Below are 27,253 nucleotides of genomic sequence, written 5' to 3'. Positions count from 1 at the left end.
GACAGGACAGGACGCCGAGAGAATAGGTGAACCAGAGCTAAACACAAATTTAGTAATTTACCGTCCATTTTCATTCAAAGCTGATATTATTAAAAAATTATCCTCCCTGTAAATTCAGAGCTGAGATTATAAAGAAACTACGATGAGATCCCAGCGTCATAATCAAAATGAGAAAAAATTTCAAAAATTTCCACTGTTTAGATGCAGAGTTGGAATTATACGAAAATATCGAAGACAATTGTGATGGATCTCTTAGTGCAGAGCCCCTTACATAGAAGCTCTGATATTGCAGCAATATAATGAAACCCTTACTGCAAATTACAAAAGAGTGAAACCTAAGACAGTACCCGCGATCTTTCTAAGCAGGCGTGGTTCTATTATTGCTAAAGCGACCGGAATGAAGCTCTTGTCCCTCGTCCTGCCCATCATCATTTTCACCCGTGATCTCCTCAAGCGATCTGCCCTTCGTCTCCGGAGTTAGAAACGTGAAGAAAAAACCCATGGCGCAGATAATAGCAAGAAGCAGCAGAGCTTTCTTGATTCCTATTCCCGTGGGGTAACCTGTATCTGTCTCCTTTTCATGCGTGCTCTGCGCAGCGTACAGGAACCCAAACGCTCCCACGATGGCCCCCGCCTTCCCAGCTGCAGCCGAGATGCCGTGGCAAGTCGACCGCAATCTGGCCGGAAAGATTTCGGCGGGCACTATGAAAGTGGTACTGTTTGGCCCGAAATTGGCGAAGAAAAATGTAAGCGAGTACATGATCACGAAGGTCGTGTGTTGTCCGCCGCAGTAGCCACTGTCGCAGGTGTGCCCTCGCCAATGGTAGTATGGAATTGCAAGAGCGAACATGAAAACCGTCATGAAGAAGAAGCCCATGAGCTGAATGGCGAACCTGCCTATGCGGTCTATGAGAGCCACGGTGAACCAGTAGCCGGGCACCGTTGCGCAGAGAGCAATGAGCGACTGGGCTCTCGCTACCTTGTAGACTTCGTGTATGGCGTTCATTTTCTTGGAAGCGGGAAGCCATCCGACGGCCGTGTAGATGTCCTTCTGGAAAAGGTTGTTGCTGTAAAAGGCTATGTCCAGAAGAAACCATGTGGTCGTCGTCCCCAGAAGATGAAGCCCGTGGCGCCTTGCGAATTCTCTGGAAAACAGCCCGAATTGGTCATTTCCGGCAGCCTTAGCCGTTTCCGGCGCCTGTTCCTCGATGTCGACCTGCAAAACCTTGGCCATGTTGGAAGCGGCCAGCTTCGTGTTCTTGGCCACGAGCGCCGTGTATCGGGCCGTTTCCGGCATCTTGAGACGCCAGTAATAAGTGAGCAACGCTGGGATGGCTCCGACATGAGGATGATTTGAGTCCTATAAAATATCTTCTTCTTGCTTACAAGTTTGAATGTGAAATGGTAAAGAAATTAAACCATTTATATCTAATTTCCAAATACATAATCCCAAAAAAAAAAATACAAAACATCCCACACTCTAAAAAAACATCTCATATTGATCTCATGACCACTTGGAACCATATCAAACTTTTCATTAAATATTTCATGCAATGTGAAAGCTCCATTAGCAACCTTATTTTCCTTTCTCATTGGTTTGATGGGAAGCCCCATTTCAAGACTTAATCCTTGTAGTGAAAAAACCCCTCTTAACCTAGAAAATATATTATTATAGATGAGTAAGGATTTCTTTTGTCAATCTCTCAATATAGTCTTTTGAGTGTGTAGCAAGGACTCCCCTCAACAACAGCAGGAAAAAACCCTTAAATGTTAAAAAACCCTTAAATGTTTGTTTTTATAAATAGTATATATACAATATTTGATATATCTATATATATAATCTCACTATAATCTCACAAAAGTATTTTGTAAAATATCATTATTTTACAATTTTTTAAATTACACAAAATTTGATGATTTTTATAGTTTATAAAATATTATTACTTTTTAACAGTGCATTTTTTTAATCTTATGTATTTACATTAATTTTTTATTTTAAATAAAATTTAATATAATTTACAAAATCATTTCAAATTATATATATATATATATATATATATATAATATAAAATAAAATAAACTAAACTAAACTATTAGAATCTAAATCTTTATATATATATATATAACCTAATTCTAAAGACTTAGGTTCAACCACAAAAATGACTATTATTAGTCCTTGCCTGGGACTAATAGCGATGGATCCATCGTTGACCATACATTGACCCGTCAAAATCTGGAGGTCTTATTGCACGCTTCACGTGCCCCGATGTTATTTCAGCGGGGACAAATTATTTTACCGTAAGTTTGATGTTTAGGGTGCCTATTTTCCTTTCCTGCATGTTCTTCTCCGTGTCCTGCATGAGCGCCTTGCATGCAGCCAGTGACAGATGTCTCTCGCTCGGGCTATCAATTCTCCCCAGAAGGCAGCTACCAGCAGCTTGGGAGAGTGGTTCAACATCAATCCCCCGTACAGCGGATTTCAAGTGAACCCGGTTTGCTACAGACCTTGAGCCGAAACGCCTAACGAACCCGGGGACTTGGAGACCAGAAATGAGCCTTTGCAAGCTGAGAGTTCAAAATCGCAGAGTACCGAGAAGAAGATTTCCCTTGCACAGGTGCAAAATGATCCCGTTTTTACGCATACTGACACTGAGAATCCTCTTATTTCGTTAGAATGCTTCATCTTTTTGTAGAAAATAAGGGGGATTCGGGGATTCGTGTGTTTTTTAAAGGAAAATAAACAGTTTGAAGGGAAAAACAGGGAAAGGGAAATATTTGGAGCTGAATGTCTGGTATTATGTATTCTTCCCTTGCACATCTCGGATGGAATTGAGACAGTGAAGAAGGAGAAGAGATCGGCTTTGAAGGACATCAGCGGAAATTGCAACAATACAATACGCGATCAGTTGCTTTCCTGCAGAGCAACGCCAACTTTGAAGAAAGCTTTTGCTTCTGATGAAATTTCAGAGGCAGAGGCAATGAAATCCAGAAACCACAGAAGGAAGTCGTCGAATGAAATGGAAACCAAGAGCAGAGAAAGCGAAGACATACGGGTCACGTTGAGGAGCACGTTGAGAAGCAGAGTGATCAAAGTAGTGGAGATGTTAATGAGAAGTCTGAAGGGATCTCAACTTTCCACGGTCGCGGTCCCAAAGGAGGTCGGGGGAACAATTTGTGCTAGACAGCCAGGCACTCTTTGAGGCTGTGAATCCCTCCCTGAATTCTACGGAAATGACAACTTTCACTATTCCGGCTTCAGTGTCTAAAGCTTGTTTTTGTAGTTATGGGAATTTGATCTTTGCTTCCCTACGTTTATTATTATAATGATTGTGTATTCTTTTAATTGACTTAGTCTTTTTGTAGCTCATAGACAACTGAGCAAACGATTGTAGTTATGGGAATTTGATCTTTGCTTCCCTAAGTTGGTTTATTATTATAATCATTGTGTATTCTATTAATTGACTTAGTTTTTTTGCAGCTCATAGACAAGTCTGCGATACTTAACTGAGCAAAGGATTGTAGTTATGGGAATTTAATCTTTGCTTCCCTACGTTTATTATTATAATCATTGTGTATTCTATTAATTGACTTAGTTTTTCTGCAGCTCATAGACATGTCTGCGATACTGAACTGAGCAAAGGAGGTTTCAGATGTCATCAAGTTGTGAGAGTGGTATGTATCCTCTTTCTCTCACATTAAATATTGGACTAGTTTCTACAGAGATGTGTTGACGGTTGGATCCATGTCTATTTCAAATTGATGTCTAATCCAATCCAATCAGTTGTTGTATATTTCAAATTTTATCTCTCTCCTCCCTTTTCCTGTAGGCTGTGAACTTACTTGTTTCGTATGCGACGAAATAGAAGAGTGACTTGGGCTTTAAGTCTGCAAAAGTTTTAGGCTGTGAAGTTATTTGTTTCGTATATGCAATGAAATACACGAGTGACTTGGGCTTTAAGTCTGAAAAATTTTTAGGCTGTGAAGTTACTTGTTTCGTATGACGAAATAGACGAGTGACTTGGGCTTTAAGTCTGCCAAATAAATAAAAATTGCGGAGGTTGACTATGATAACTTGTCGGAGGTTGACTATGATAACTTTTCGAAGTAGATAAGTAGGCGGCGGATAAATAGTTCACCACTGGCCTGGTTTCAAAACTGTTCACGTACTTTTATTAAACCAACTGGCTTGGTTTCAATACTGGTCATGTACTTTACCAACCAATTTATTGTATTTTAAATTTCATTATTAAAAAAAATAGAGCAAGTCATTTTGTTGTACAAAAAATTTCATTATTGAAAAAAAATCAGAATAAGTTTGTCATATTGTGTTTTTAAAAACTAGTTCTTTGGTGAGAGCTCGACAATCAGTGAAACTAACCTTCCTTATTGATATTCAAGTAAAAAATTTGCAATGGGGTATAAGCATGTGAAGAATATAAAGATCAAATTGAGATCCACATTCAAAATAACTTTCCTTACTGATATTCAAGTAAAAAATTTGCAATGGGGTATAAGCATGTGAAGAATATAAAGATCAAATTGAGATCCACATTCAAAATAACTTGCAGTACCAGATCCAGAGCTTCCAGATCTAATTAATCAAGATAAATATTCTGGTTTTCGATAGCAATAATAGTCACACAAGTAAACCGCTTATTTTCGCACAAGTAAGCAAGTTCTTCTTCATTAATGAATTATCATGAGCTAATATAACTGTCGTGACTCCACTTCACTTGTTGCATTAACGACGCTAGTTCAAAGAAACAATAATGCAACTAGGCTAGTTCAAAGAAACAATATTACCGGTAGGGACTACCGGCTGCATGTAGCTTTTGTTAATAAAATTGTTGTTGTTATTAGTGGTAATAAACAAAGTATACTAGATAAATGCGGAGGAATGGTTATTTCGAGGAGAGATATATATGGAGCTTAAAAATATATATTTGGACAAAAGGTAGTTAGTCTTTATATATGAAACCTAATTCTAAAGACTTAGGTTCAACCACGTATAATAGATGGATGCGGAGGAATGGTTATTTCGAGGAGATATATATGGAGCATTTAAAAAATATATATGGATAAAAGTAGTTAGTTTCTGAGATTATAGAAGGTTTTGTATGGATTAGTTTAAATGCGGTAAGTTATATGTAAAAAGAAGTTTGATTTTATTGTTATGGAAAATAGTTTTATTTAAAATTATATTTAAGTAATTTGGAAATCAAATTTTTATAGTTTGAGTGGCTTAAAGGTTAAGAGTATGTATTTCTTTCTAAGAGGTTAGACATTCAAAACCAAAGGGGTAGAGTATATATGCCTTGCACGGAGGTGGGTCCCTTGTCTCACAAACAAGGGGGTCTCATTCATCAATGTAGTGTAGGTTCAAAACCAAATGGGTAGAGTATGTATGCCTTGCATGAAGGTGGGTCCCTTGTCCCACAAACAAGGGAGTCTCATTCAACAATATAGTGTATGGCTCGGCTATAAACTTAAAATTTGATAATAATAATAATAATCATTATTCTCAAATAATAATAATAATCATTACTCTCGTGTATGTGATCATTGTTTATCACCATATTCCACTCATTTTATTATTGATATGTTTTCTTAATGTAATGATATATGGGAAGTATAAAATAATAATACAATAACTAACTAAGGAATAAAAGAACAAATATTTAACATAATTTGAAAAAGACATTAGAAACCAGGAAGAAGATACATAAAGTTTAAAATAAATTATTTTCACACTATTTATTCAACATATCTTTTACCTAATATTTCTTCTTATATGAGCGTGAGAGTGGAGGTGGGGAAATATTATGTTTTATATTATATTTTCCTTGCATTATTTTATTCAACATGGTTGATCTTATATATATATATAATGGTGCTTAAGATTAATAAACATCAATTATTTTAATAATTCTATCATAATGAGACATAAAGTAGGAAAAGGTAATCTACCCCATAAGGTTAGACAGTAATGTGTGTAAGTTCAAATTTGTGATCTTATTGGGAAATATATTTGATGATGTAAAAATTTGCCTACATATTGGGCAACACTCATATTTTAAGAAAATATTTTCTAGGAACATTGATTTGGCTGAAAAAAATTGCAAGAACTCATACTCAAAGATCAAATCATTTTCTATTTGGTGTGTAGTTGAAGTTCTAAGAATAACAACGTTAAATGATATGTATTAGCTATATAAGTGTACATTGGTGTTGAAGATTTCTTGAACTCATAAGGATGCAGTGGTTTAGTATAGCATGGGGAGTGAACATTTTATGCCATGCCCTACTCAATGGTGGCCATATAAAGGTGATTAATGAGCACTTAGTTTCCTCGTAGAATATTCATATTATACTATGGAAGTAAGTAATACTAGGTGAAGTGGGATATATTTTGGCTCAAGAATATCGTTATTAGACAGATTCACATTTGTAAGAAAATTATGCTAAATTATGTTTGGATATATGTGGCAATAGTGGCACGGCCACCATTTAATATGTCTAGAGTTTAATAATCTGTTTCTTGATATAATTAAGTGAAGCTTTTAGCTATAAGGTCTCTTGCTTAGATAGATGTAACTAGTTGTTTGTGGAGAGGTAGTGTTATCAATGACTATCACACTCAAAGATGACATGTCTATTAATACACAACATGATAAGGTGTGAGATTTTCCTTGAGGATGATGATGATGTCTAAGATCTCATAGAATTGATTTGACTTCAATAATATTAATCATCTTAATGGAAAGAAAGATCCAAAGGCCAAAAGTGCTTGGTATTTCCAACAAAAAACTATGGCATGTAGTCAATGAAGGTTGAGGGACCATCTAGGTTTAACCATGGTAGAGTAGTACATGATATAGTACGATATAGAGAAACAAAATGGTATGTTTATGATCAATTTGGCACAAAATGGAAGCGATGTTTGGTGTATGAATGATGGATACATTAGTTGATTAGTGATGTTAATTGAGTAAGGTTACATCTATTAGTGGATGGGAGGAAAATTAATTTGACTCTAGTATCTATTGCATGTAATTAGACTAACTTTCTCATATAAGTTTAACTACAATTCCTTTTTATGTACCAAAATAAATATGATAGTTTTCCCTTGATTATTATAGTTGATATAAACATGAAGTAGTTTTCTTTGAGACATTTTAATATGGTTAAAAAATCATAATGAGAATTTTATATTCAAATAAGTAAATTCATGTAAATTTAGAAATAATTTAATAAGTAATTTTTTTTTTTTGAAATATATATATATATATATATATATTAACACTTATTTATTTTAATATATGAATAAATATAAAAAAGATATTCACACTTTCAAAGACACTACAAGTTGATTCACACTTTCAAAGACATAAAAATATATTCTTAAAACCTTCAAAAGTAAATTAGGTATATTTTTAAATACCTTTAAAGTAAATTCACGGTATTGTTATAGCCTTAGCATTGTTGAATTCATGTAAAGCCAATATAATCAAGTCTTGCTATTATGGATAAATTTATGCGTTTAAGTGGGATGCTTTCAAATGTGAAGATATGTATTGATGTTTTTATAATTTTGAGATATATTTTTTTTTACAATGTAAAAAGGGTGTTTTTTAAGATTCTTATTTTTAAACTATTTCTAGCAACAAAAAAATAACTCTTTTAGTAGTGGTTTATTTGTGAGTTATTGCTCTTTTAGTAGTGGTTTATTTGTGAGTTATTGCTCACGAGTTCTACTTCTACTAAATTTTAGTAATTTTAACAAAGGATTTTACACAATCTATTGAGTTGAACTTACTATGATTTTGATTTTGTAAAAAGGGGTCCAAGACTAGAAGAAACACCAAAAAATGGCTTGTGGAATAGTCATTCTAACCATGAAATACCAAAAAATGGCTTGTCAAACACTCATTCTAACCATGTAGAAAAAAAAGGAAAAAAAAAAAGTTTAAAAATACTCAAGGTCTTCATAAAATAGTATACATATAGAGTTGTTAGGTTGTAAATTGCATTATATATTTGTAGCTAACAGTGTATGCATAAAGCACTTGCCAACATACCAATTTTTATGGTGTTTCTAAAGGAAAAATAGCTAACTCATTGGGATAAAAGAATGTGAAGCTTGTACAATGAAAAAAAGATACTCCTTGAGACTCCTAAGAAATATAGTTTCTCTGTTTCTCCATTTTTAGCAATGTTTTGCAAGAAATAAGTTACTCTTTCAATGGTGACTAATACATGAGTTAGCAGTCACAAGTTTGAATCCTGCCAAAGTTGAGTGAATTTAATAGAAGAGTTTACACAACCTATTGTGGTGAACTTACTATGGCTTTGATTTTGTAAAACAATGGTCAAAGACAAGAAGAAGCACAAAAAGTCGTCTTGTAGAACACTCATTCTAGGAATGCACAATGGAAAAATCATACGTCAAATAGGTTTTAGAAATATACTCAATGTCTTTATAAAATAATATACATACATGGTTGCTAGGTTGTGAATTTGATTGTATATTTGTAGCTGAGAGTGCATGTAGAAGGAACTTACTAACCTAATTTCTTTTGTGGTGTTTTTAAAGGAAAAATAACATCGATTTGGGATGGAAGACTATGAAGCCTCTACAATGAAAAATATGCACTCCTTAAGGATCCTAAAAATATAGTTTGTTTACCTATTCTCATCAATTCTAAGCAAGAAATAAGTAACATTTTTAGTGGTGACTTGTGCATGAGTTAGTGGTTATGAGTTTGAATCCTGCCAAAGTCTAGAAATTATAATAGAAGACATTACACAATCCATTGACTTGAACTTACATTGGCTTTGATTATGTAAAAAGGTGGTTAAAGATCATAAGAAACATAAAAAATGGCTTGCATAACACACATTCTAGCAATTCACAAAGAAAAAAATCATACATCAAAGAGGTTACAAAAATATACTCAATATATTCATAAAATAATATACATAAAAAGTTGATAGCTTACAAATTTCATTGCATATTTGTAGTTGAGAGTGCATGCGGAAAGCACTTACTAACCTATCTAGTTCTGGGGTGTTTTCAAAGGAAAAATAGCTATCTTGTTGGGATGGAAGACCATGGAACCTATATATTGAAAAAATGGTACTCCTTGAGACTCTTAAGAAAAATAGTTTGTTCAACCTATTAGAGTTGCAATAAAGAAGCCTTGGAACTCCTAAGATTACATACCTTCCTTATTTTCTGCATTGTAAGACTTATATTCTAGCTAGTTTTAGAAGCTTTCATTGAACTTTTAAAATAGATTGTCGTAAACCTTTTTTTACTAAATAAATGAAGTGACTTCTCCTTTATTCTTAAATAATGTCTCTTTGTTGAAGGTCTTTTCAGTTTTCTAGTCTGATCCATGGGCGTTTTTGCACACTTACAAGGTATCAGAGCTTTGACTGTAAGCTCCTTCTTTGTTTATTATTTGAGATTTTTCTAGTAAGCCAATATCAGATTACTTCTGATCTCGGTAAGTGTAACAACCCCTGGTTGATTTCCCATGTAAATAAAATGAGACCAAGGTCATGGGACACCTATTCCAAGTTGAATGTTAGGAAAAACATAGTGATGGGTATCAATGTTGATTAATTAATGGCTATGGAAATTGGTGAAGGCATTGGCAAAGACTAAGAGGCATTAATTGGCATTTATTTATGAAAATAAAGGAAAATAGGAGAAAAGGAAGGTGAAGGGTCACATTTTTGCATGAGGAAGAAATTGAAGGAAAAATGAAGAAAATAGAGGCCTCAATGATAAAAAGGATTTTGAGGATCAGTTCACAGCGTTTGTTGGTTTAGCTTTTGACAGTTTTCAGGTGGATCTCTCTCCTATTCTCTCATTCCATCTTACTCTTGCACACTTAGAGTTCTCTTGGAGCACTCTAGTTTTCACTTGGATTTGGAGAAAGAAGGCAAAGGAAATCTAGAAAGCACAAGGGAATAAGTGGATTAGCAACTACAACTGGATTTCTTTGTAGGTAACAAGTTGCATGTGTGATTTCCTTGTTGATTTATGGATGCATGGTATATGCATGTGGTTTTCTGGTTATGTGTTTTCATTGGCATGGACATCTACCTGGATTGATAATAGTTTTAGCCTTGTCTTGTCATTTCTTGGATAGCCATGGTGTTGTGGGTATTCCAGTTGGTTGTTTTTATTATTGGTGCTCATAATTCCTTATGGTTTTGGGTTGGAACAAATGCTTTAGAAGTCTTGGAACCACTTAGGATTCCTGAAGGTGAGTCCTATGATTCCTGCTCTAAAAATCTTGAAGTGTGACACATCCAACTTCCTCCCTGAGAAATCCTCCTCCATTGTGATCATGCCAAGAATCTAATGAGGAATCCTATTATGCAACCATTTTGTTGCATGCTTCAACCCACAAATGTAGAGGTAGGCTTTGGTGATGCAACATCGCCCATGTTGCTCCCAAAATGCTTCGGTTCTTCCTCTCAACCACCATTCTATTGTGGGTTGTGGGGTCTTATCAATTCTCGTTGAATGTCTTCTTTTGCATAGAAGTTTTTGAACTCATTCGAAATGTACTCACCTACATTATCGCTCCTAAGATCCTTCACCTTCTTGTCAGTTTATTTCTCAACCAGTGCCTTGAACTCTAAGAACTTAGAGAAATTCTCATCCTTCTTCTGCATGAGGAAGATCCAACACTTCCATGAGTAGTCATCAATAAAGATGAAAAAATACTTGTGTTTGTAAGTGGATGTTGTTGAGAAAGGTCCACAAACATTAGGGTGAATCCTTTCAAGGATTGCATGTGCTATGTTATTCTGATCATGGAAAGTGGCTTTTGTGTACTTCCCCAAGGTACCCCTTTTGCATGTGTCTTGCTGCTCTAGTGCTCCTTTGGGGAGGCATGTGGTAATCTATTGCATGATATTCAAAGTGCCATGATGCAAATGGCCAAGTCTTCTACGCAAAATTTCACTGACATCACGACTCTGCACTTTCTCCACCTTTGTGCTTAATGCAACACACTCCTCCACATCCAGCTTGTAGAAGTTCTTCACATGAACCTTGATCTGCTTCACCTGTCCTGTGGCAATGTATCTACAGAATGCCTTTCCTTCTCTGAAGATCACATTGTAACCACGGTCTTCCAAAAATGCAATGGATAAAAGATTATTCTTTAGACCCTGAACAAACATCACATCCTTGAGCCTGAGAGGTGAACCTGACTCCCTCTAAAAGGTTATTGTACCAATATCGATCACGATGTACCTTCCATCATCTCCCATCTCGATGTGCATATGTAGATCCTTCTCCTCCAAATCACTGAAAAAATCTCTATTCCCCGTCATATGGAACGAGGCACCATTGTTAAGGTACCACCAACTTCCCATCACTATGTTGGACATGCATGCAATGAGAGTAAAATCCAGCTCAAACTGTGAATCCAAAGCTTCACCCGTTGCTCCTCCTAAGGTCTTATTGTTTTTCTTCTTGTGTGGACACTTCGTGGCATAGTGCCGAATTCATGACAGTGAAAGCACTTGATTCTAGACAAGTCTTTCTTCTTGCCCCCTTGACTAGATTCTGCTTTGGATTAGGATTTCTTCCCTTTCCCTTTCTTTTCCTTTCCATACAAGGCACAATTCTCTTCATCCTCACCCTTGGATGAAGTCCTTGTCTCTGGTATTCTACCTTATTTCCTCTTGCACTAGAACAGACCATAGGCGCTCCTAACTTGGTAGTTTCTCCCTACCATTTACTGAATCTTGACAGTTATGCCAACTCTTGGGAAGGCCCAAAAGGGCTAGAGCTACCAAAGCTTCTTTAAGGACATTAACACCAACCCCGCCAAGTTCATCACGACACTGTGTAAACCTGCTCAGATACTACGGAATTGTGTCATTCTTCTGCATCTTGATACTTCGAAGCTTGTCCTTGAGTGTCAACTTCCTATAGTCACTATTGTTCTTAAACAATTATGTCAGAGTTTTCCACATCATGAATGGAGTCTCTTTTCCGTGGAGATTCGAGACAATATGATTTCGTATTCCCTCCAATATGATTCTCCTCACTTTGGCCACATCTTTATTCCACTGAGCAATATTTTGGGCATAAGATTCTTGGGATTTTGCTACATATGTCTTGATGTATTCTAATAGCCCATTTCATCTAATATGCCTCCATGTATTCCTTCCATGCAACAAAGTTTGAGGTGCCTCCCAAGGCATACTTTAGCTTGAGTCCATTAAAATCCATCTTCTCAGTCCTGAAGAAAACCTTCAACATTGGTCTTCAAATTTGAACCTCCGGCAATGACAACTTTGAAATATTTGTTCTACAGTGATTGCAGCTCTAATACTGTGTAGAAATTAATGTGTATATTCAATATTGCTCATGAAATTTGCTAAATCACAAGACATGAACCTACTCTAATGATCTGCAAAAGTTAATTCACCATCTAGAACAAGAATCATAGACATACGAAAGGAAACATTACACATGCACATAGATTTATATAGGGGAAATAAACTACTCAAAACCCCTTACTATATATATTGCATTAATCAAAGAATAGAGATGAAATACATATGCTTGCTTAAGCCCAAGCACAACCTGCAAGTGTACTCTATCCCTTTGCCTGAATGACTGACTATGGCCAACACTTAGCCAATTTTCAAGTCCTCCAATCTCTTATTTCCTTGCATTGTTTCCTTGGAAAATTGACCCCTATTATTTAGGAATTTCCCACTATTGAAATGTGAAATTCTCTAGGGTCCTTCCTCTGACTGCATGCACCACCTGTACACATTGGAATCTCTATATCAACTTGGTAACTCAAATTCTCTGCATGCAACAATTATTTTGGGTTGATTGATCAATTAACTGGTTGATCAGTGAGTGTGGTTGGAGTTCCACTTCCACAACTTGACCTCCACCAATTATTCTAACAGTTAGAACTAGTTAAACTGACAATAACTCAAATTAACTTAAATAAATTGCTACAAATTTGCAATCAAACACACAAAACTGAACTCTAACTCCTCCAACTCGAATTTCTTTAGTAAACTAGATGACACAAGCCATGTCACATAAGTTAACATCATCCAAGTTGTCTGTTGATGTGGAATTTCGAATTTTCTCTAGTTTGACCAAGGCAAAGTCAAACTGAGATTTTCTCACTGCATTTTCAATAGAGGGAAAGAACTACCCAAATGCAAGTTTCTTCAGAAACTGCAAATGTTTAAACAATAATCTTTTGTGACTGATATGTGGGCTCAACTAGGCCACCTAAAGAAATATACTCTAATGAAAGAGCATCAAATAAATATGAGTTTTGTTGTTTTTTATTTTTATTAATTTTGGAGTATCACCTAAATTCTATTCTAAATCAGATAACACTAATCTATATCAGCGTTATACGAGAACTCAATTTGAAGCATGAAAATTAAATGTGAAAGTGATCATTTTAAGGGACAAAAATGATATGAACTTAAACAAATTAATAAGCACAAATACTTATTTTAATTATATAATTAAAATGAGTATACTAACATTCACGGAAAAGAAATATTTAATCAAATCTCAATTTGACATTTAGTTAAAATCACATATGGGCATAATAATATATCATATACAAAATCAATCAAAATAATTGATAGATAGTATCAGCTTCATTTCAATACAAATGCATTTGACCGACCCCTCTTTATCCAAGAGAGTCACATATATAGAGTAAAGGTTTTGTAACAAAACAAACATATTGTTGTTTATAACAAATCCATTGAGAAGAAATCATGTTCCTAAATTAAAAGTCTTGATAGTTGATGATGTTTTAATTGGTCATCATTTGGAATTTCATTCAACAAAATCAAGTCTACTCCATTTTTCAAAGAATATGTCTTGATCTCTCTATCTTCCCATTTCACTTAAACAAACATGTTTAAGCAAATTTAATAATTCAAGAAATTAGGAAATCTATGCAGCATAGCATAAACTAAAATCATGGAAAATTTTGTTTTAAATAGAATCAACTTACTAACTATATTTAACTAATCACATGGTGTAATTTAGGCATCTAGGGTCTGGTAAGCGCAATAAGCTATTTTCTGCAATGATAAGCTAGATTCTGGATTTTATCTTAATCATTTCTTAAACGGGATTAATTTCCTTAATTAGTCTAATATGGTGATTAAATAAGTTGAAAACGAAATAAAGGTAATTTGGAAATATCACTCAGATGGATAAGGTGGACGTTGGATGAGTGGAATGGCATGGGAGGAGTTTGAATTTTTAAAGTGGCACTATGTGGCACGTGTTAGAATCCACTACATTGGTTGGCATGTGAATATCTATGCTGCCTTGCAGTAAAGTTGGAGAGAAGACATCGGCAGCGGCTAACCAGCCTGCCATAGGGTATTAAATGCCCGGGGAGATGTAGGCTAGATAGCCCGGTAACACATGAATTCGGAAACTCAGCATTAAATAAAAAAGGGGAATTCGTGTGTTATCGGGCTATCCAGCCTACATCTCCCCGGACATTTAATGCCCTATGGCAGGCTGCTTAGCCGCTGCCGAAGACATCATTGGTTAACAAAAAAATTCTCCAACTTTTACAGCTTTCAAAAAAGCATAATTGCAGGACGACTTCATAATTATTCACTTGGCAAGGGGAAACCTTTTCAGATATATAAAATAGAGCAGAAAATGACACTGAATAATATCCAGAATTCTTAGTGTCCTCGTTTGAACACGAGACCTCGTATAGAACATTAATTTCGCCGTCAGGCCCGTGGGGAAATAAAGTTTCACACAGCAATTGGACGAACACTTCTTTTTCTTGAGGGTTTGTCGAGACTATGTTATCATCCGTCTTTACTCCTCCCTATTCATGTCAAATTGACAATCTATTTTTTTTTTCAAATTAATATTGTATTTCATATTACTAAACCCAAGTACATCAGACAGCCATCTTAATTATGAGACCCAAGTACATCAGACAACATCTTAAACATGTCGCCTAGTATGTGTCAATCGGCCAATTGGAAAATCAAATATTTTTAAATATCTACCAATTTAGTAATAGTCCAAAATTTTAATCAAATATTTTTAAATATCAATTAATATTTCAAAATTTTAACAGTTTTGACCACTCTAATTCTCTTTTAAGAAACATTCCATAAAATTGGAACTATAAAGAGAAGATAAGATGACCCCTCCACAAATCAAATCAATAAATCATCAATAAAAAATAAAAAATGAAAAATGAAAAAACCTAAAGTAGAGTAAACCAAAAAACTAAGTTCATTACCGGTGCTAGATTCGTTGCACATGAGCCAGGTGGAGCTGCGGGGTCAGGATCACATTGAAAGTGGGATGGGATATGAGGCAGCCTTGCCTCCATTCATGAGCCAGGTGGAGCTGCAGGCTCAGGATCACATTGAAAGTGGGATTGCGATTGGATATGAGGCAGCGATTGGGAAGGGATTCCATCCGAAAGGAAGAGAACATTAGGTAGAATCTTCAGTATTGGGTCAGCAATGGTTTCTTAGTACAACAAGAAGCAGAGATCAATTGCATTCAGTTCGGCAGAAGTAGCGTACATGGCTGCTAGTCAAGCATCTTATGAGGCTATTTGGATGAGGAAGATCCTTATTGGGTTATTTGGTTAGCAGATGGATCCTACAATGATTTAATGTGACAATCAGAGTTTTATCAAACTCTCTGAGATTCCATTTTTTCATGGTCGATCCAAGCATATCGACATCTGGTATCACCATCTACGAGATTTTGTGCAGAGGAGAATCATATTGTGGGAGTACATCCCTACAAAGGAACAAGATGCAGATATTTTGACAAAGGCATTGTTAAGATGCAAATTCGAGTTTCATGAAGGCAGGATCAGGGTAGCAAATAATCTCTTTCTTGTTGCAAGGGAGTGTTGAAAATGCAACAAGAAAATCCTAATTTAGTTTGTCCTTGAATTAAATTAGGAATTAAATTATAATTCCACATCTCATGACAACTTGTAATAGTTAACTAAGCTAATTTCACTTAATTGGTTGAGTCATGTAGAGTGTCTCCTACTTTTTAGGAGACTTGGTTGAGTTTATTTTGAGTTGCCATTGTTTAATTCAGTCTAAATGAGTTAAAGTTAGTTAAATTAGTTCCAACTGATGGAGTAATTAGTGGGAGATCCAGTAGTGGGGTGTAACCTACAGTAGTGGGGTGTAATCGACAGTGGTCAACCAGTAAACTGAAGATTCACTCATAATTAACTGATGCATGTCAGATCAGAGAAAGACCCAGTTGAGATTAGAGTTCAGGGAGAGTGTACTATCTGTTGTATAATCATCTGAATTGTATAGGTGGTGCATGCAATCAAGGAAGGCCTATGAGGATTGCACAATTCATATTTGTGGAATTTCCTAATTAAATATGGGCTAATTCCCTAGGAAACTATGCAAGAAAATAAGATCTTGGCAGGTAGCAAAATTGGCTAAGTATTGGCTTGAGCTTGTCTAGGAAGCAGTGATATAGATAGAAATAGTGCAAAGGTTGCTCAGGCTTGAGCAAAGCATTGTAATCTTCTCATATTTTCTGATTAATGCAATATACATATAGCAGGGGTTTTTAGTTGTGGTTTTCCCCATAAAATTATTATGTTGTGTGTGATTGAATTCTTTCTCTTTTATGCTTCGTGATTTCATCGATCGTTTATTGTTTCCATTGATGAGTAGAGTAGATTCAAGTCAATTGTTTTAGGACATTACAATCTGTAGTTTGAATCTACAAGGAATTTCTACAATGGCTAAATATAGAGGTGTACTCATTGTTGGCATAGTGGCAATGTGGAGTCGCAACTTAATGTGTGAGCTCAAATCTCCCTATGAGGAATCAAATGTAGTGTATTCTGACAACCAAAATGATATAAAAAATAATAGAAACCATATTGCTGACAATAAGATGAACCATGTGGAGCTTCATGCCCATTCTTTGAGATAATTGATACTTGAAACACTTGTGTCTCTTGTTTATTGTAGGAAAAATGATCAAATTGTTGATATCTTTATCCAGATTCATTGCCAAAAGCTAAGTATGCACAATTTCTTATTATGTGTGTAGCAACCCATCGTGAATCATGAGTAGCACGGAAATATTAGCATGCATGTCAGGCAAGCATATGTGAGGCATACATATGACAAATACATATGCATGCACCACATACATTGCACTAGTATATATGTTAATTACTCACGAAGAATGTCTAAATATAGGATAACGGGAGCGGATTTGGAGTTACAACATCTCAGGATCGGCTTCATACATGAAAACCATGTAGGTATTTGTGTATTAGATTGATAAACTCTTGCTTAAATTGTAGTTGGTAAATTTGGATGAATTTAAGAAATTAAATAAGAATAATATTTTGGTTTAAGTTATGCATTTTGGGTATCAGAGTAATTTCATTTGGGTATCAGAGTACTACAATGTGTGTGCTTTAAACAAGGAGATTTATGAGAGGTTGTATAGAGATAATTTCAACTCTTAGATCTCTACAAAGTTGTGCTAATAGATGGATGTTGGAACTTCAAGTTCATCTCACCCAAAGATCTTTGAGAGATAGTTGTTTGACATTAAAAAGTCATATGGGAGTCAACTAAAGAGATTGATTGTTTGTTCATGTCCACCAAAGGCGATCTCAATTCAATGAACACGTGTGCAGGCGAAGGCAAAAAGTATGATATATAAGTGTGCTTAAGATTATCAAAATTAACTATATCATCCTCATTCCCAAAAATTAATTATACTTTAAATTATCTATAATGATTCCATGGATCAATTTATCATAAAAAAAAAATTAATGTTACTTTTTTGTATCATGAACGAGGAGATTGTTCGTGCTTTAATGTTATAATAACATCTTTAGATACCATGTCTTCTTCAAATTCATAATTCTTCACTTTTTGCAAATTTGCAATTCTCTAATGTAAATAACGTAAATGAAAGACTACCAAGTGCTTTGAGGTGAAATGAGATTTTCATATCATGGTTAAAGTTTACATCTGTATTATCTATCGAGAGGTGACTTTGAATGAGAAAGGTTTGGAGAAGCTCTGAATGTATTAGTGTATTTAGTAACTCTAATAAGGTAGAAGCTCTGATATTGCAGCAATATAATGAAACTCTTACTGCAAATTGCAAAAGAGTGAAACATAAGACAGTACCCACGATCTTTCTAAGCAGGCGTGGTTCTATTATTGCTAAAGCGACCGGAATGAAGCTCTTGTCCCTCGTCCTGCTCATCATCATTTTCACCCGTGATCTCCTCAAGAGATCTGCCCTTCGTCTCCGGAGTTAGAAACGTGAAGAAAAAACCCATGGCGCAGATAACAGCAAGAAGCAGCAGCGATTTCTTGATTCCTATTCCCGTGGGGTAACCTGTATCTGTCTCCTTTTCATGCGTGCTCTGCGCAGCGTACAGGAACCCAAACGCTCCCACGATGGCCCCCGCCTTCCCAGCTGCAGCCGAGATGCCGTGGCACGTCGAGCGCAATCTGGCCGGAAAGATTTCGGCGGGCACGATGAAAGTGGTAGTGTTTGGCCCGAAATTGGCGAAGAAAAATGTAAGCGAGTACATGATCACGAAGGCCGTGTGTTGTCCGCCGCAGTAGCCACTGTCGCAGGTGTACCCTCGCCAATGGTAGTATGGAATTGCAAGAGCGAACATGAAAACCGTCATGAAGAAGAAGCCCATGAGCTGAATGGCGAACCTTCCTAAGCGGTCTATGAGAGCCACGGTGAACCAGTAGCCGGGAACCGTTGCGCAGAGAGCAATGAGCGACTGCGCTCTCGCTACCTTGTAGACTTCGTGTATGGCGTTCATTTTCTTGGCGGCGGGAAGCCATCCGACGGCCGTGTAGATGTCCTTCTGGAAAAGGTTGTTGCTGTAAAAGGCTATGTCCAGAAAAAACCATGTGGTCGTCGTCCCCAGAAGATGAAGCCCGTGGCGCCTTGCGAATTCTCTGGAAAACAGCCCGAATTGGTCATTTCCGGCAGCCTTAGCCGTTTCCGGCGCCTGTTCCTCGATGTCGACCTGCAAAACCTTGGCCATGTTGGAAGCGGCCAGCTTCGTGTTCTTGGCCACGAGCGCCGTGTATCGAGCCGTCTCCGGCATCTTGAGACGCCAGTAATAAGTGAGCAACGCTGGGATGGCTCCGAACATGAGGATTATTCTCCACACGAAGTCCGCCTGCGGGGCAGTAGACAGCCCCGGGTTTTCTTCAAACGTGGGCCGAGGGTACGCCTTGTTGAACGACGTGGCCACGATGATGGACACCGCGCCTCCGGTCAAGATGCCGAAGCCCTGCATAGCGAACACCGCGGCAACGAAGGCCCCGCGTGTTTTCTTGTTGGCGTACTCTGACATTATCGTGGCTGACAACGGATAGTCCCCGCCGATGCCGAAGCCCAGCCAGAACCTGAAAAAGCAGAGCGTTGTCATCACTGATTTGGCCGTATGGCCGAACGAGAGCCCGCTGGCCAGGGCGCCGCCTACCATGGTGATAAGCGTCATCCCGTACACTTTCTTGCGCCCGAGTTTGTCCCCGAGCCAGCCGAAGAACAGCTGGCCTGCCAGTGTTCCGCACAGAGCCACGCCGTTCACTGCCGCCGACACATTGGGCGGCAGCGATCCGGGTTTGCCAGTCGCTGGATCGTAGTAATAAAGTCTCCCCAGCAGCTTGGTGACAGTAGTAATACAGAAAAGATCATAAGCATCAGTGAAGAAACCCATGCCAGAAATAATGATAGCTGTGAAATGATACCATTGCGTTTTGGCCTTGTCCAGTGCATTTAACACCTCCAGTTGCTCTCCCCTCGCCATGATTGAGCTTCAAAATTTGGAATCCCCAACCCTAAATCACATTCACACACAACCAATCCCTAATTAAAACCTGCTCGCTTGCTTTCTGATCTCAAAAGCTGCAAAGAGCAGTTCTATCTACAGACGACCACGCTAGCAATGATATTTATAACCCCAGGCGTCGGTCATGATATTTCTTGCCATCCGGCGAAATAAATTAAAAAACAATATTCCACTTGAACTCTCGTACAAATTCAGTCACAGATGCATTTTGGTTTTCCACTGACTTCTCCAATAATAATTGTAGGCGCGTAAGAGGTAGAGTGTGGATATGAAATGCTGTGACAAGATCCGGTCTATGTTAACATTAGAGAAAAATAAAATCTAAAACAGAGATATATGGAGAGAGATTTATATTATAAAAATAATTTTTAAATAAAAGTGTGTTTATAATAGTTTTTTATTATACTGAATTAGATGAAAGTGTAAATTATTATGTGTATTTGAAATTTCAAGGTATTAGAGATAGGAATTGAATTGAGTAGGGAAAATAATAACATTTCTCTTCACTAATTTTATTAAAAAATTCTGAAACCACATTAAAAAAAATACAAAAACATAAAATATTATTAAATATTCAAATGGATAATTATCTTAAAAAAAAATTAAAATTGGATATATTAATTGTAATTGTAAAATTATTTGTTCATTTCCTTGTAGGTTAAGATAAAAAGAATGTCTATTCTAGACTTATTGACTATTCAATGATAAAAAAATGCAGTTGTCTATAACGCGACTTGGAAATCCGGTAGGAATTTATTGGAATCACAAGTTTGATAGCTATTTTCTGCACAATGAAAGCGTCCCACGGGTTTTCGAGGGTGCTGAATCCAAATATGCAGTTAAAAAACCATTTTAACTGCAACAAATCAAGATTTAACCTCAATTTTTTCCGCCAGATTCCATCATCAAAATCTCCAAAAAATCGCATTATAAACAACTCCTATATGCTAAGATAAACACAAAAAGAAAATTTAAACCATACACACAAAACAAAACATAAGAGAGTTTTTTATGTATGTCGGCATACAAACAAAAATAGTTTTGCGTCAATGTCAAGCATGGTAAACGAGTGGGAACCGTCTTATTGTATATTAAATGCACTGCATCAGTGATTAGCACGAGATCATCATACCTACCGAGATGCATATATAGTAAAAAATATTGAAGAAATATTTTGTGGAATCTCTTTATTCTTGGAAATTGAGAAAGATGACACCTGGATTAGTACCCAGAACATCAGTGACTGATTTGCTTATCAGATTTGAAGGTGTGATTCATAATATTTTTATTAACAATATGTTTTTAGGTGAATGATTAATACAATTATGTAAATTTATATGGGTTAATTAAGTTTATCTTTGATAGTTGAAAGAAATAATTGTTGTTTTTTTATTTAAGTTAAATTTTGTAATTATATAATGAGTTTATATGAATTATTATTATTGTAATAATTTTGATTTTCTAAAGAATATCTTGTTTTTGCCTATAAATTTAAATATAGAATGGCAAACCAACTAAATCATTATATCTAAATTTTAAATACATAAATCTCGAAAAAATCAATAAAACTAAATATATAATATCCCAAACTTTAAAAAAAATATCTCATATATATCTCATAGCCACTTAAAACTATATCAAACTCTTTTTATTAAATACTCAATGTAATGCAAAAGTGTAATCCTCAACCATATTTTCATTTTTAATGGTTAGATGCAACCCCTCATTTCAAGACTTTTCAAAATTTAATACTTATAGTGAAAAAAACCCTCTCATGACCACTTCCCTATCAAACTCTTCTCATTAAATACTCAATGTAATACAAAAGTGTCATCCTTAACTATATTTTCATTTTTCAATGGTTGGATAAAAAGCCTCATTCCAAGACTTTTCAAAATTTAATATGTGTAGTGAAAAAACCTATACTAGTAAATTTTCTATTATGGCTTAGTAAGTATTCTTCTGGTAAATCTTTCAATATAGTGCATTGCATTTGTAACAAGAGACTTTCCTCAACAACTGAAACAAAATTCTATAATATATTATAAAATATGATTATTTATAATTTTTTAAATTGTACAAAGTTTTATGATATTTTACAAAATATTATTTCCTTTTATTTTTTAAGAATTGAATTTTTTTACCATATATATTTACAATTTTTTTTAAAAATAGCTTAATTTATAATTTTTTTGTTATTTATTTATTTATAAATAAAAAATTAACTGTTTGTAAAACCGTATTTTAAACTATTTAAAATTATGAAACTGTTATTTATATATAATTAGTAAAGAACTCATTAAGCTAATAAAACTTAATTCTAAAGACTTAGGTTCAAAAATAAACTGACCTTTATTAAAACATGATTGTTGGTGTTAGTAATGGTACTAAACAAAGTAGACTAAATGAAGGTGAAGATTGGATTTTGGAATAGTTATTTTGAGGAGATATATATAGAACATATATATATATATATAAATAAGCCAAGCATAATTTTGGTTAAGAGAACTCCTTTCTTATGTTATTTTTATAGCTGTAACAATACTCTCTAACTGGTTCATATTAATCCAATCAGGTCTTCTTGACTAAGCATTTATCCTCATCCATCCAATGTAGTTCTGCAAGGAATAGTTCTAATTTTATTAGAAATTTCATCATAAAAAATATTTTATTACACAAAAACAATTGCCTCACATATACAAATATTTATAAGTTTATTTTCTTCATTTTATAGGCAAAATCAAATTTGATGAGCCCAATACTTTATAGAAAACCACGAGGAAGAATATCACCTCTATGAGAAAAACAAATATAAGCTAGTTTTCTAGAACGCTTGGGATGACAAAAGAGGGCCAAGATGGAGCAAAGGAAAAAGGGCAAGTTTATTTATAAGTTGATATTTCCCTTTTCTTGTGTATTCAAAGTCGAAAGAGGAACATAAGAAACATTTAAGGGTGTTGTAGGCATTCAAAGAGCATCAACTTTATGCCAAGATAAGTGAGTGTTCTTTTTACCAAAGGTAGATTCATTATTTGGGTCATATCATCTCAAAGGAATGTGTGGTAATGGACCTAGAAAATATCAAAGCCATTATTGAATGGCCAACACCAAGAAATTTCACCGAGGTCAAGATCTTTATGGAACTAACAGGGTATTACAAAGGGTTCATATAAGGGTTTCAAAAATTACACACCTAGTCACTTCTTCATAAAAGAAGGGTGTTAGATTTGACTAGGCTCATGATGTTCCCTCCAACATTTGAAGAAGATTTTAAAAAATGGACCAATTTTAAAGATAGTTTATCTTATTGAAGAATTCATTGTGTGCATTGATGCTCACAAGGAAGGGCTTAGAGGAGCCTTCATGTAGAATCAGCACATGATGTGTTATGAGTCAAGGAAGTTGAAGGAGCATGAGAGAAATTATGCCACTTGTGATTTGGAATTAGCAGCCATCATGCATGCCTTAAAAATGTGGAGGCATTACCTCATGGGAAATAGGTTTGAATTGAGAATAGACCACAATGATCTAAAGGATTTGATTGGACAATCGACCTTGAGTTCTAAGCAAGTTAAGTAGCTAGAATTTTTTGGCTAAATATGATTTTGAAATAAAATATATTAAACGGAAGAAAAACAAGGTCGTTGATACAAGAATGCATGCTACAACTATAAGGGTACACAAACATGATTTTAAAATAAAATTTCTAGAGGTTGCAATTTCATATCAATAGTACATGCAAATTAAAAAGAAGTTATAGCAAGATAATTTATGGCCACAACATAAAGATTATGAATTGAAAGAGGACAGAGCCCTCATGTTTAGATGAAAAAATTATTTTCCAAATTCTCCAAGGCTAAAAAATGTGGTGTTGAGTGAGATGCACAATATACCCTATGTTGAACATCCAGGGTACCAAAAAACCATTTTAGTTATTAAGAGTCAATACTTTTGGCTAATTATGAAAAGAGAAGTGGTTTAATATAATTGATGGGTGTTTAGAGTGCCAAAAAGTAAAGGTTGAGCATGGGCATCATGTTGGATTGCTACAACCAATACCTATTCCTAAGTCTCGTTGTAGGGCCATCTGTTCATTGATAATCCGCTGCTTACTGATCACCTGTAAAGCACAGTGTTCATGGGCCCTCAGCTCTGTGATCTCTCCATCCTACAATAGATGAAGTGCCTCGCCAGGGAGTGCTGCCAGATTCAACCCTACTCCCTTGAGGGTGTTGGTAGTGGGCCTATCAGCTTCATTCTCTATGGTCAGTGCTCCATCGGGTAGCACTATGATGCTGGAGACTTTTGCTCACAGCATCTCCACAGCATCTAAAGTGCCTATAACAAGGTCGGTGGACACCATGGCAGCCTCCGACGTGCGGGTCTGCAACTCCTGCAAACCTATTTGGATGGCTCCCAATATTAGTTTTTGTTGCTGCTCAAACTGTTGTAGGGCCTCCATGGTGACATCTCACACAGTGTCTCCAATGTTGTGCAAATTTCCCTTTGTGCAGGTGATTGGGTCCAACAACGTGTTAGTGGCCTTGGATTTCTTCGTCGACCCTCCTTTCTCTTGTTCTCATGGATGCTTGATGTGGGCAGACGTTGGCTATGGGTCCACGTTGTGCTGCTTTGTTTGCTCATTCATCTCTCCCTTTGTCTCGGGTGAAGGTTACCTCAGGCCTTTGTCAGAGCCCCACTCTATTCCACCTGTTTTCCTCTCCATCTACTTTGTGGCATTGTGCTCCACCTGAGCCTTGTTAGCGGCCTCCTTCTTCCTCTTCTCAGCCAACTGTCCCATCTTAAGCTTGGCCTCCTTCTTCTTGCACTGCACGGCGAACTTGCTCGTCCCCACCTCCAAGTCTAATGTACTGTGCCACTCTGCCAGCCAATGATCAAGTACTGCATCAATGGTGTCATCCATTGCCAAGTAAGGCAAGTCATACCATGTCTACATAGGGTCCTTCTATGCACTGATTAACACATGGTGAAAATATGGCTTCAACTCTGCGTACCCTTACAGGTTGGCAAACATAGTAGGTGACAACCATGGTTTTCAATTGATGACCACACAGATGTTCATCTCCATCAAGATCCAGAATATCTTGCTGTCCTTGATGTACTATGCATCCTTGGTCACCCACACCGAAGCATACTTCACTACTTCTAGTAGGTCTGACACGACTGAGGGGAATTGACTATCCTCTAGAAGCTCCCATGCTACCAACACAATAAATAGCAAGATCCACACATAGTGGAAAGTCTTGCTGAGCTCTTGTGCCTCAAGGCAATTCGCAAGGAACTCATCGCAGAGATAGTGTGCCCAATTGAACTGGACCCCTTCGGCGGATTGGGCTGCTAGTGCGATGACAGGTGGTAGCACCTCATCTGCGTGACACTTCCTCATCACCTTTCCTCCAAAATTTGTGTGGCCACCTTGATTACAGGGTCACTGGTATTTGAGATGGAATATCCATGCAGCTTCTTCACAAGCTTAAATTTTTCCTTCATGGCCTCCTCGAGGACCTACTTGCCACCTTTTTTGCCAAACATCATGACCATATTTTCTCCTGTGTAGGGCCACTGCGTGATCCTATGGATCAATCTATCAATGATGGGTATTGGCTCCTCTAGTCACATACACCCATCATGCACCAAGCATAGCAGCTGCTTGATGACCAATACTATAATCGGGGTGCGGTTATAGTGCGGTAACCATAGAAGGTTAAGTAGATCTGCCTTGTCTACTCACTTGAGCCACTTCCACAGTTCCAATGTGGTCATCCAAGTGGTTGTGTCAATAATGTTGTGCATTAGCTACTCGGTCGCTAAGTGCAGGAACTTCTTATGGTCAGCTAAGTCCCAATCTTCGAGCTTTAGCAGAGGAACCTACCCAAAGTGCAGTCCTTCAAAGACAATCTCATCCGGCAGTAGAGGGGTTTCTAAGGGGACCTTGCTCTCATCTGTGTTGTTGACTTGTTGGGACCTGACCCAAGTTCAGAAGTGATTTAGCCAAAAAAATCCCGAAACTATCGGCCCTTTCGGCAATAGTCCATGGTGCGTGAACTAAGGTCTCACCCGAGGTAGTATGGGAGGGTGCTAGAACTAGGTTTCTGCACCCTAGGGATGTCTTGATGAAGTCTAGGAAATTCACGAACCGAACTTGCACGCTTGCACTGCTCTACGCAGCGATCTGTTCTTCGCAACTTGTGTGACTTCTTTCGCGTAGCTCTGTAAAGAGTGTGAAGAGGTGTTGTCTAGATCATTTTCCCTTACTGTGCTATTATTATAGATCTTAACTTAATTATGTGGGCCCAATATTCTCATTAATAATTCAACATTCATAACAAGTGCACACAATCATAAAACTGTAAAGAGATGCATAAATATAACAGAAGCATAAACACACAATATTTCAGAATCATCTTATCTTTTATTAACTCTGTGTCCAAGTCCAATCCCAATTCTGCCCTCACACACAGTTGCAGGGGTCCGCACACATAGCTACGGACTCTACCAGGCCTCTATGCACTCAATTGCAGAGCGTCTTCCTACTACTACAACCCAAGACTCGGACTTACAGACTTAGAGCTAATTCATCCTCCAAAACCATATGTTTCTTCTCAAAGATAAGACTGCCTTTACACTTAGAGCCTCGCTCTATTTATATAATCCCATGGTCTGTGGACCATGGGCAGGCTGACATACCATACATTAAATTACATTATTTTAGGGTAGACAACCCTAGACTCTCGCGCTTTGCGCCCGCATTTTGTAGGGTCTTTACATTGAACTTAACCAAAATTTAGGCTTCATGCCCCAAAAACATACTATGAGGGAATCAGCTGCCCAACAGGCCCCCAACACAATCATCGTGACTCGTCTCGAGTCACTCTGCTAGTGCGGCGATCTTTACGTGAAGTCCATGCAGTAGGTCTCGCGTAGCTTGGGTGTCTGCAACACATTGTTCCGCTTCCTGTTGTACTTGTTGCATGCATATCTCTAAGCTTTCATGTGTTGGGTCACATTCCTATCCCACCATGTATACTTCTTGCATCTGTGCCAACTTCCCTTCAATGGTAGTTGTGATTGTAAATGCTTCATCGATCCATGGCCAAATGCATGCTTTAAATAGGGTTTCCTTTTTGTACGTGGCGTCTAATCAGTGCTTCAGTGCCCTTGCCTGCTGTAGTCTGGCGAGTCATTGAGTAAGGGAAACTGTCTGCACGGTGCCCTGGGCACTGTCATACACCTACTACAACTCACACGCCTATGTCTCTAAGAACTATAGGTTTGCGTCTTCCTACATATGTGTAAGT

At 36.7% G+C, this 27,253-nt stretch overlaps 2 protein-coding genes across 2 annotated transcripts; both read right to left on the bottom strand.

Annotated features, from left to right (window-relative positions):
* Positions 1-202: 202 nt before the first annotated feature.
* LOC149148821 (low affinity inorganic phosphate transporter 2-like) lies at positions 203-1,316 on the bottom strand. Its single transcript, XM_089440084.1, has one exon. The coding sequence runs from the start codon at positions 1,295-1,297 to the stop codon at positions 359-361; it is 939 nt and encodes a 312-aa protein (XP_089296210.1). The 5' UTR covers positions 1,298-1,316; the 3' UTR covers positions 203-358.
* Positions 1,317-18,109: 16,793 nt separating this feature from the next.
* Positions 18,110-19,994, bottom strand: LOC149148820 (putative inorganic phosphate transporter 1-3). Its single transcript, XM_089439116.1, has one exon. It carries the CDS (start codon positions 19,890-19,892, stop codon positions 18,246-18,248), a length of 1,647 nt encoding a protein of 548 aa, XP_089295242.1. The 5' UTR covers positions 19,893-19,994; the 3' UTR covers positions 18,110-18,245.
* Positions 19,995-27,253: the final 7,259 nt, after the last annotated feature.

The sequence above is a fragment of the Pinus tabuliformis genome, chromosome 9 (assembly GCF_031772625.1).
Source record: "Pinus tabuliformis cultivar Carrire ecotype Pingquan chromosome 9, CPIR1, whole genome shotgun sequence".
NCBI classification, from domain to species: domain Eukaryota; kingdom Viridiplantae; phylum Streptophyta; class Pinopsida; order Pinales; family Pinaceae; genus Pinus; species Pinus tabuliformis.
The sequence above is the reverse complement of the archived record's forward strand: the minus strand, read 5'-3'. Positions and strand labels throughout refer to the sequence as shown.